This window comes from Alligator mississippiensis, chromosome 11 (assembly GCF_030867095.1).
Source record: "Alligator mississippiensis isolate rAllMis1 chromosome 11, rAllMis1, whole genome shotgun sequence".
NCBI classification, from domain to species: Eukaryota; Metazoa; Chordata; order Crocodylia; family Alligatoridae; genus Alligator; species Alligator mississippiensis.
Genome location: NC_081834.1, coordinates 8,561,790 through 8,574,097, shown reverse-complemented (window position 1 = coordinate 8,574,097; position 12,308 = coordinate 8,561,790). Strand labels below are relative to the sequence as shown.

The following is a 12,308-nucleotide window of genomic DNA, read 5'->3' as shown; positions in this document are numbered from 1 at the left end:
TTGTGTATGTGACATTTATTCTGCCTGAATGCACAGAGTTAAGCCAAAGGAAACTGTAAGAAGCAATCCCACAAAACACACAGAACTACACAATGGCAAATATAAAGTACCTGGGGTAAAACAACTTCAAAGAAGTGACCATGGGCTATCGGTTAGGATGAAGCTACCTACTTGCGTACATCTAGGCCAGCTGGACTTACCCTTCCAGAGGCTAGGATCAAAGAAGGATGTGAAACCCCTTACAGCCCCCGCAGCCTAGCAAAAGGAGATACACGTAGTACTGGAGTCAGTGATACCTAACAAGCGTTGCAAAAAGAGACACTGAGACACAGAAACAAAGGCAGGGCACTTTGTTTTACAGCCCAGCCCAGAGATGGAGGTAGCTGGTCTAGACAAAACCAAAGCCTGCCAGGAAAAATTATGGCTGTTATGGGTAAGACGCAGGGGCAGTGCGCCCTCGCATCCAATTCCACAATGACAGAGTCACAGTTCAGCAAAGATGTATAAAAGTAAGAAGGACTTTTTTCCCCAAAGTGGTGCTCACAAGTTGGGTCTGGAGCACAAAGTACAGGTCGCCCATTAACCATGTCAGAAATTCATTTACAATTCAGTAAAAAAAAGGAAAAAAAAAAAAGAAAAACCATTTTCACAGACAGGGTTTTGGAAGGGAGCAAGACGCATGTTTTAGTGACATCTTATCAACAGCTGATTCTTGTGGAGTTGTAGAACAGTTTTTCCATGCACCATATTCCATATCATTACTGTGCTGTAATAATTATAAGGCTACGGGAAACTTCAGGGAGACATTAAATGAAGTTTCCAGTCAATCTGATTGTTATCAACAGTCCAAGGCTGCTATCTGGAAAGAGTGCGCAGAAGAGGCATGGCTCATGGGAACTCTGCAACCACCGATCATATGAATATTAAATGCAGGAATGACTTAAACACTAAAACTTTGTATTTATTAAAATATTATATTTTTTTAAAAGACAATAGGGAGTTTGTGGGGCTTTAGTCTTTTCTTCATTGAGAAATCAAAAGCTGACAAAACAGAATTTTAATTGCTTTATCAAACTGGTTTTCCAGGGTAATCAGGCTATTACACACAAAAAAGATCCATAGGGAGGCTTCACAGAGCTTTTATACGTGCATAATAGTGCATTCTTTATAAAGTACAAAAGTAATATATTTTGAATATACATCTACATAGGTTGGCCGCAAACTTGTAAAATCTTAAATGCACTGTTATTTCTTTCATATATTTGCACTCAGTGATTCTCTGCAATCCCTTTTTTTGACATGGTGATTAACCTGGGTATTTCCATTCAAGAAGTAATCCAAACCGCCTTAACACTATTTTTAGTTCATCTATTTGAATACAAATCAACAAGGATCTGCAACTGCAACTAAGGGCAGAATTTGGCCTGCAGTATATCATTTTCTTTTGCTTAGACAGCATCAGTGCTGAAATTCCTTCCAGTAAAATGTTAACACCCTTCTGTTAACTTCTGTAAACTAACATCAGGAAAGGGTGCAGTTTTAAAGGAACCATCGACTCTCTACATGTACCCTACATGGGCATGCAGGGCAGACTTGGAGGCCAACTTCAATAGCCAGACCCACACAAGGTGCCCTTCTTCAGCCACATGCACCATGTACTTCACACTATATCCATTGGCTTTGCCTTATTTCTTAAGAAGTCTCAGGTTTTCTTGTGCCGCACAAAGTGGAACCAGTCCACAGACTACCTGTTTCTCTTTCCAGGCTCATCTCTGCTTAGAAGCAGCACAGAGAAGAAGTGGAGTACAGAAGGGATGAAAGTTGGCATTGTGGGACTGCTGCAGGTGGACTACCTGTATTCAAAGCCTGCATGGCCACATACATCCAGACACACTGCAGAAAGCAGAGGACTGAGATGCAAGTAGCAGTGGGTCATATCTAGAAGTTTAGCAGAGCTTCCAAGTTTGGGCTAGGGACTGAATTCAGAGGTTTACAATATAGATAGTTAGTAGACATGGGCTTGAAAGCAGCTTTAAGATTGACCCTAATGACTGGCATCAGCCTTACAAGAGGCTATTGGCTGGCAGTTTTGCTCCCTCCCCTTCCTCTACCAACTGAATTACAGCTGTCAATCTAGCATGCGGAGCACTTAACTAGCAGGGTAGCCTTAAAAACACTGTAGGGTTATCTGCAACCACAAGCAAAATTAATCTTTTTTGGCTTATGTGAAGAAACTTCCAGCTTCCAGCTGGGTATCTGAGATGGGGTCTAAATTGGCCAAATGAACTACTGAGCTGTGCACTCTTAATATGTGTCACCAGTCAGGATGTCAGCAACTAGACCGGTACCCCACCGGCTAACCTGGGTGAGGAGGGTGTGTGGATACCCAGCAGGACTAGAAACAAGACCTGTCAAAGGGCAGATGAGCTCCCTGTCAGCCAATGGCCATCCATACCTGGAGAGGAGATGGGCGCCTCCATGTCACTTTGCTCAAAGAGTCACCAATGATGCACATCATCTAAGGTACCCTAATGGTCGCAGCAGCCTCGGGACTGACTTAACTTAATAATATAGATATATAAATATATATCTATATCGACAGACAGATAGATATCAAGTATATTATTGTATATATCAAGTATTGTATGTATCAAGTATATTATTGTGTGTATGTATGTGTGTTTATATAATATATATATCTATGTGTGTGTTTGTGTATAAAATACTGGCTGTAAATCTTTCCTAAGGACAATTCAGAGTTTATAATTTCAGAAATAAACTTTGAAATTTCCAGAGATGAACCTGGCACTCTTCTCTCCACAGGGGTTGAAGGGAGCCAGTGCATCCATGTTTAACTTTTTCTAACTCCCTTATGCATAATTATTTTTAAAAAATTACAATCAGTTTGCTTCCTCAAGGCAGAACTTGAAGTCTCATGGATCTCAGGCATATGGGACGAGCTTACCTAACTAGAGGAGTAAATAATGCACTGACATGGCATTTGTGATACAGTTTCTCAAGGAGCTGTCCCCAAAATTATACCACCTGCTGCTACACAACAACTCAGAAAATTCTCTCAATCAAGCAGTAGCATTTTGTAATTTTGGCATTATTTCTGTCTTCAGTCCTGGCTGGACAGTGGCATCATGATTTGTGTTACTACTTTTCAGCGCTGTAAAGTCCCAGGCACGGCCCAAACCACACAGCCTACTGGATGTTAGGGCTAAGCTGAAAGAAGCCAGGAGGGATGCAGAGAGCAGTGATCCTTACTAAATGAAAGAAAGCCTAAAATGTAATCATTATCCAAAACACAGTTTCTGATGCTAACCCAACCAATGTCTTGTGAGATAGAAATGTCAGCAAGCAGTGGTCCACTTTGTTCACTTGTGACTGTAATGAAGTGTCCTTTTAGGGACATCATATGGCTGTAAACATTATAAGCACTATTAGCATCATAAGCATTAGTAGCAGGTAGTACACAAACCAGCATGGAGTAGATTGCAGGATATCAGCTAACAAAATGGGTTTAATTCAGGGCTTGAGTTTTTGCCTAAATCTACATCTCACAAGACAATACAGAAATATAGGATAATTCAACCTAGAATTGAGGCAGTGGATGCCACTAAGAAAAAACAATACAGATTTATCATCTATCAAGATGTATCAAAGTGTAGAGACAGAAAAACAGTATTAAACCAAAGCTGGCCCATTATTTGGTGGTGGAGCTATGAAGACAGTCCTGAATTCCCTGTCCTCCATTCGAACTAGACTGCTTCTACAAACAGCCTTTTAAAATGATTTCTTGAAGCATAAGCTAAATCTGTTTTGTATTCAAAATCCAGCAGAGTTAAATACCACTGTTCTAACATTTAATTAAGCAAAAATACAGTGACAAAAATCTAACCTGTCTCTTTATCTTGCGGACTGGTTAGCACCAAAATTTTGCATGAAGTGTTGTCTCGGTACACCGGAAGAAACCGCACACAGGAAGCTTCAAGTTTCACCTAAAAAAAAAATGCAGGTAGCTGTGGTGTACTGACCAGCTGGCAAGAAATGCTTCATTTTTGAGGTGAGCACACAGAGTTCACAATCTTGGTCACGGCTTCTAGGAAGTACATGGGCACACCACTTATAGACAATCATAGTTTTTAAGTGTTATTGTTAAAGTGTTAATTTAGAAGGATTTAAATGGTCAAAATACTACCTTACCATGACTGGTGGCTCACCCATGTTGGGATGTTATCTTGTGGTTTCTCTCTTACACACACAGTGTTATGGAACAGGAAATGCATGTAACAAATAGCTAGCAACAAAACTTTGCGCTTATTATAGTTTCTTCTAGCCATGGATCATGATGCGTTTTGCAAACCATTCATTAGGCTTCACCAGCCCCAGACGGTAGGAAAGTATTATACAAGACATTAATTGATGATATACAGAAGGAAAAAATTACCATATTTATTCAAATATAAGAGGTTCATCCCTTATCTCACATTCGTATACAAGGAAATTTCATTAAATACATTCCTATCCTTTCTTTTTTCATATCCCTGTGACAAGGTGTTTAGCAGAATTCGTAGATTCATTAGAGTCTGACAGGCCATGCCACGGGTGCTTCTGCTACGACCCCAAACCTGAAACCTCTGGGCTGTCAACCATGTGCCTTAGTGCCTGCACCACCCCAGCTATTAAATACATTGTCATTTAACTGCTGCCAAAGGCAGCATGTGCTCAGTAATGTAAACCAACTATGAAGCTAATTAAAGGAAGCCAACACTGAGCATGACTACAAAACACATGGCCCACATTGGACAAATATACCGATGATGAGGACCTACCACAAGAATAGGTTAGTGTAGCCCAGGGCTCAGCTACGTCTTTGGGCAGAGTGCAAAAAACACCTGCAAACTCCATTTATAAGGTGTTGGCGTGCCAGAGGCAGACGAGGACCAATCCTTATTGTGGCCCCTTCCTAAGCCCCTTCTCTGCCATCTGCTCTGAGGCTTGCATGCCAAGTAAAATGCTTTCACATGCCACACTGGCACATTATCTACAGGTTATCTACCCCAGCACACCCCCATCTAGTAAAATATATGGTACTGTACCTTGCACTCTGTTCCCCTCAGTGCCAACTCCTTTTCAAGTCATAGTGAGCCACTACACTGAATACATTTCAATTTCTTCACTCCCACAGCTGAGCTGTGCCTTTCTTTCCCATTTACAATGATTTCTGTTTCTTCACCAAGCTTAAATGTCTAGTGAACATCACCAATGGGGTCCCAGACAGTTCACCCAGAATCCTTCTGTTCCCTCCTCTCACAGCCTGTTGCATATAATTAGTGTGACCCCACCCTCCATGAGGCAGAGCTGGACCAGGCTGCCCTGAGCCTCATCTGCATATAAATTTTTGGAGGATCCCAGGACTTGTGACAAGAACATATGGTTCCAATCATGAGTAGAGGGGCTAATTGGCACATGGCTCCTTTGTGGGGGGTATCTGGAGTACACACCCATACAAAGCAGTGCTGAGCTGTGAGGTCACCATGGCTTGAATCACTATTGATTCTGCAGGAGCCCAGCCCAAAGAACTACATAGCAAATCATGAGCTTTTTGTTTTAGGTACAGGCACATAGACCTAGTGGTGGTAGACTTACCTGGCAGGGGAAATACCGTGACTACTAAGGCAGTTTTCCCAGGGGCAGGGGATGGCTACTTTTCTGGCACGGGGTAGTACCTGTGGAAGTAATGTATAGTTAGCCTCCCACTTTAATTTCCAGTGGGAAGATCTTGGTTTTACACCACTTTATGAAAATGGGAGACTTCTCCCTAGCTTGCTCCTGCAGCCATATGGCTGTGGGCAAGCGAAACTAGAAGTATCCAAACCCTAAGCCTCCATGCACTTGGGCCTGCATGTAGGATGGTTGCCATATAATTTGGAAACATCTGAAGCCCCAGGTGGTGGTGGAGGGTGTTCACTGGTAGTAGGACCACTTATAGTTCTTGAATGACTCATGGATTTGGAATTGATTTGGCTGATTCAGCTTGGAACATGAAAACTTTTCCTTAAAAAAACCAAGCCAAACAAAAAACCTAGAGGTGGTAGACTACGTAAAATGGCTTTGAGCAAACTCCAGTCCTACTAGCAGAAATCAGTAGCAGAGGATGATGAGAATGCAGCCAAATCCACCTGGCAAGGGACATTTGGCACAGGATCTTTCAAGACCCCCCCAATGGCAAAACAGACAACGACAGTGAGGAGGACATTGAGACAACTGGATCAGAAAACAGTGATGAGGACAGCATCAGCGACAGCAGCAGCAGATCCTCCAGTGGAAGTGACAGCGAATGAACTGAGTTTTAAACCCATATATGCTCCTTAAAAGTGTGTTTATGGAGTACCTGTACTAAAACTTGCAGCAGTTTCAGCAGTGTCAATTCTGGATGAACTAAATTATTACAGACATGGTTATTTCAAAATCAGCATTTTCAAATTTGCCCCCACTTTCATGTACTCAGGGAGAGCAAAGTCTGACAGTAAGTGGGAGGGGGGGGGAAGGGGAAAAAGCGGCTGCAGGGAAAAGAAGTTGGAAGAGCAGAGAGTAAGGGAGCCACCCAATTCCCCCCCACCCCACCCCCCCCCGGATTCATTGCCCCTGCTGTAGCAGTAGGAGGGGGATAAATGATCAATTTTCCATGTATAGAGTCTAATTACTGGGGATCATCTTATATTCAGGGTCATCTTGTACTCGAGTAAATATGGTACCTAGGGGATCAGAGTCAGTGATAAAGCCAACAACAAAACCTGACTTTTCTGACCTCTTGGTCTTGGGCTTTTACTATTCTTCTTCCAAGTGCTGTGGTAAATAAATATTAATTGTTGTGTACCAATAGCTACATATGCAAATAAGGATTTATATATGCATACTGCAATTGCACCCCAGTAAGTTTAGGTACAAACAAATTGTGTGTATAATTTAACAGACGTATTTTTGAAAACCTGGTTGTTGGTATGCATTTCTGTGAATGAACGTGTCACACTCTAATGTCATGCATTTGCCCATTGGCTATGAACCCTAATTAAGCCCTATGACATACCTAACACTGCTTGTTGGATGGAAGGAGTAACAAAAACTATGGGTTATTCAAGGTAACAACCTTCAAATGAATCTGATGATCACTAACTCACAAGTGCCTGAACCCTGGAAACAAATATACTCATGTGTAAGCTTTCACTGAGCTACTGAAGAAACATGAACCTAAATGTACCACACATCTGACCTTCCTGAAAATCTTAGTATCATCTATGGAATTTTTTTCTTTTTTCATTTTTTCATTTTTAAAAAAGAAATACATCATCATAGGCACCACAGAGGCACCTTTGAGCACCATTAAAATTTAAAGTCCAGTGCTGTGCCTCTTACAAATCTGGCCACTATGATTTTTATTTTTGTTTTGCAAGCATATGTGCTTCCTCGCTGACACCAATAGCTTGAGACAGGCATAGCTGAACAAGCTTTCCCTGCACAGAACTCTGGCAATGAACTTCAGACCTGAACTGCAATAATCCTGGCTATCCCCACCCTGAATACTTCCCTGGAGCAAAAACTACCATCCATAACAGGCTGGGTGGTGCTTTTATGAGCTGAGCAAGTGGGTAACAACATCTAATATTCGCTAGGCAGACCACTGCTCCCAATCCCTACAGAAATGACAGGCTGGTGATCAAGCATACAGTCAATCACAGCAATCCTCATCTCTAAATTTTCAGGTGTGTGTTACCAAATTATGGGGCAGTGTGGTCATGCTAGAGGATAGGCTGGGGATTCAGGCTGACCTGGGCAGGCTCACAAGGCGGGCGGATCAAAACCTGATGACATTCAACACAGAGGTGCTCCACCTCGGGGGGGAAGAACCCACATCATACTTATAGGTATGCTACATTCACTTGTAGGTCACGACTGACTTGGGAGTCATGACATGGGGGTCACGACTGACCACAAGATGAACATGAGCCACCAATGCGATGCCACAGCCGGCAAAGCAAAGAAAACTCTGGCTTGCACCTAGTGATGCATCTCAAGTGAGACTCAAAAAATCATTCTCCTGATCTACTCAGCCTTGGTGAGGCCACAGCCTGAGTACTGCATCCAGTTCTGGGCTCCACAATTTAGAAAGGACATGGAGGAGCTCTGGAGAGTCCAGAGGAGAGCCATGCGCATGATTAGAGGTCAAGAGAGCAGGCCTTACGGGAGAGGCTGAGAGGCACAGGACTCTTCACCTGGAGAAGTGCAGGTTCAGGGGGGACTTGGTGGCAGCCTATAAGTACATCAGGGTGTGCATCGGGGTCTAGGAGAACGCCTGTTCACCAGGGCACCCCAAGGGAAGACAAGGTCTAATGATCACAAACTGCTGGAAGACCGTTTTAGACTGAACATAAGGAAAAAGTTCTTTACCATCCTAGTCTCCAGAGTCTGGAATAGACTCCCCCTCAGAAGTGGTGCAAGCACCTACTCTGGATACATTCACGAAACATCTGGATGCTCACCTTGCTGGGGTCATCTGACCCCCGCTGACTTCCTGCCCCTTGGGCGGGGGGCTGGACCCGACGATCTCGCAAGGTCCCTTCCAGCCCTAATGTCTATGAAAATCTATGAAATCTATGAAATTCCAAATGAGGTACAACAGTGGTTGTTAGCTCAGAAGGCCATTGTTCTTTTTTTAATGCAGTTCATTTTAATTACAAAATAGCAATTTTTATATTCCAGGTTACCCTGCAGAAAAATACAGCAGAAATAATCCCACTGCTTAACCCTTTCTTGGCTATACATTTTATGTTCAGGTCAGACAAGATCAAATCAAGTACAAAGAACAAATCTGAACTCCTAGTTGAGGTCTGATTACAAGTCACAAAACAGAGATAATTCCAAAGTAAAAACAAAATGCCATCCTTAATCTAACCTACTGTGTCTAACTATTGTACAATGCACCACTTTGTGCTCCAGGCTTCTCTTGCCCACCCCAGCTAAATATCATATGAGACTGCAACCGGGCCTGAGAGGTTGATCTAAGGACAGAGTAAAATCCGTAACTCTGCGAGTCTGCATTTTCAGTCGTTTTTATGTAATTACAGGCAGTTCTGATCCAGGTCCACCAGAGGGCATTAAAAGAGTATTATACGGCCAGCCACTCTCGTTTCCCAGACTGTACAAAAGTTACCCTACATGAACTGGATTTTTTCTGGAAATTACTGCAAAATATTTTCCAAAACTGCATAGAAGCTGCTGTATTCCATGCAAACAACGATTTCCACTAACTATGGTATTGCTTCAACGCTCTGCAATAATATAAACACAGCTGGTCCAACAGGAACTTTTGTTGTATAAAAAGGGGCCCAGATACTTAACATTTCATCCCGCAACTGAAGTTACAAAATGAAAAAGCCCTAGCCAACCATGTCTCAGACAGTGCAGGGCTGATCCCTTCAGTCTTGTCATCTAAGTGCTTTATCCAAACTGTCGACTATTTCTGTTCAAAACTTTCATCAAAAGATTCACAGTCAAAAATATCCGTGTGATCATGGTTTACTCACATTAGAAAGAATAAATCTCTAAAGTAGAAAGAAAATTGACTTCTCCTGTAAACCAACCTACGCAGCACAAGATGATGCAGAGCTGCAGATTTCAGACCCGATTTTAAGCTCCCTCCAAACTCACTTTCGGGCCAGCCTACGTGAATAAAGCCAAATTATTTTAATCGGAAACATAAAAAGTTCTTTAACCTCACCACGCTAGCCTAGCTGTAGTCACAAACAGGTTACCATTGCTAGTGCCCTTCATCACCTCTAAAATTACTTTTTTGCCATCACCTAACTTTTTAATTTGAATGTAATGCTATTACCTTCTCTCCACCCGGAATGGAAAATAAGTCGGGAGACGATGAACCTTGCTGCAAAAGCTTCGCATAGTAGGCCTCAGCTGCTACCTGGAAAATTTCAGGCTTGCCACCTGCAATATCTACAGGGTACAGTTGTCCTGTAGATAAATAAAACAAAAGAAAAACACCAAGATCATGTTTTGAAAGAAAGTTATATACATACATTTTTAAAAATCTGCTAGTAGACTGTGAGAGCCTGAAACAGAATGATTAGTAGCACTGGATCTTTCTACCTCTTTACCCTCCAGGGAAAAAAAAAGCATTTTTGCAGAACTGGGTCATACAGCAGCAACCCATATTTGCCACCTTTAGACTGAATATGCTTGACAAGCATCCTGCTCAGCTGAAAGCTTCTCGAATCTTTCTTCTCCCAAGTTTCTAAAAACACGACCAGGCTGTTCATGCTATTCAAAAATAAATAAGAAAAAATAATCCCTGATGCTTCCAGTGTTCTTGGAAGGCCTCTCCCTTTGCAGATCTGTCCGTGGTCTGTTCTTCCACTACAACCTTTTAGACTCAACGTACCCCTGGTCAGACTCAAGACACTCTTAGAAAGTGCCAGCTCTTAGTTTTCACTTTTTCACTACAGAAAAATAATAGAGCCATTCTTCTGTTACAAAGAACTCAGAAAGAACATAATAAGGCCGAATAGTTTTAAGACTATGGATTGGTGTTAAAAATATCTGGTTTTATCTCGTGAATCATACTTGTGCACCTAACTAAGACTGATAACCTCGCATGGCAATTTGCAGCACTCTTGAAAAGGGGTGCTGTGGCACCCTGGTTGAGAATCACTGCACTACAGGGAATTCTCCCTCCATGGAGTCATTTCTATGACTCATATTCATTATGTTCAATGTTAGATATCTATCTTCATAGTTGTTGAAAAAAGTATTAAAATGTTACACAGAGAAATTCCCTTGATCGTAATAATCACTACTTTTGTATACAACATATATTCTAATGCATGAGACTCACTTCTGCAGGATATTCCTGAGAGGTATTTGCTGATAGTATACAAACTATCTGATTCACATACTAGATATATCTGAATAAGACCATCTAACATGCAGTGTTATCAGAATTAGATATATCTGAATAAAAACATGCATATATTCAGATCATCTCAGATGCCACCTGTTACCAAAGGTATCTAACATCTCACAATAGCACGATCTCTGATTGCCTGCTGGAAAAAAGAAAATAACTGCCCACTCCTCCAATGCTCCCTGACATTATAATGTAGTATAATTAGCCAAGTCCATTGCTAGAGCATCGAACACTCTGGAGACAGACTCAGTTTCCTAGCCCGAGAGGACAACCTTCTTAATTTAAGGCTCCTCGCTAACTCCGCCAGTAATTACTGTACATCTCATTCTGGGAACAAAGGAACAGCTCCATCACGGTGCCACATTTAAGGGCTAAAGGTCTTAGTCCTGAACTCTGTTCTTTTGATCCAGGATTCGCTCCCACCTGGCAGAAGAATAAAGTGAAATAGCTGCAGAGGTAGTCAGGAAGCATGGAAGGGGAGGGTGGATTTTGCAGGGGAGTGGTGATGATTTACTATATAAAAATTGTTAGGCACTCAGAGTACAGTGTTGGGGACCACAAAATTGCAATAGGCAGAAAAGGCAGCTTTCCAAACGTAAGATTTGTTGTCTCAGGTCCACAGAACCCGGAATCCTGCCTCTGGCAGTCATCAATAGCCATTTCCTTAACAAAAAAGGAGAGAAACCAGCAACCTATAATTCACCACTATTCAGTACTGGACAAAAAGGGTTTAAATACTCCATTCCTGGCCTTTGCAGGCAATCAGCTTACATCCCGAAGCTTGATAGCAGTGCTACGTACTGTGTCTCGGAGCGCCAAACAGTCAATCTCTAGGTGCTGCTGTGCAAATGGTTCTCAGAACAGGTTTGTATCAGAGAAAACAGGAGAGAAAGGAGCATTGCAACGCCGTCAGGCTCAGTCACATTGTAAAGTCCTAGCCAGCACTCAGCAGAGGAGATTTTTTTTCCACAGCCATATAATGTGCTACCCCACCGGTTCTGTACAATAACAACCCATGTCAGGTAAAGGGGCCATTCAGTATGTCGGAAATCTAGCGATGGGAGGATGATTAGATGTGCTGGTTAGTTCCTTTTGAACAGAGGAGAGCCCTGAAGAGTTGCTTTCCATTTTTTTTTAAATATCTGTACATCTGATTTAAGTTACCACACATACCCTAACATATAAATTGAGTTTCTAGCTATTCTAATATATGGCAGGGATGTGTGCAGCACTCACAATGCTACATCCTGCCATTAGGATAAAGCTACTTAATGAAGACACATTGTTTTGTCCTCTTCCTCACTAAAAAAAACCCAGCTAATAC

The 12,308-nt window shown here is 42.1% G+C and overlaps 1 protein-coding gene across 1 annotated transcript in view; it reads right to left on the bottom strand.

The window, feature by feature from the left end:
* FAM169B (Protein) overlaps window positions 1-12,308 on the bottom strand; it is a 55,050-nt gene that overhangs the window by 25,614 nt on the left and 17,128 nt on the right. The window contains exons 2-3 of the mRNA XM_059714570.1: window positions 9,899-10,032; window positions 3,905-4,004 (exon numbers count right to left, since the gene is read on the bottom strand). Of these exons, the coding sequence (XP_059570553.1) occupies window positions 3,905-4,004; window positions 9,899-10,032 (234 nt within the window). The remainder of the gene's footprint in view (window positions 1-3,904; window positions 4,005-9,898; window positions 10,033-12,308) is intronic.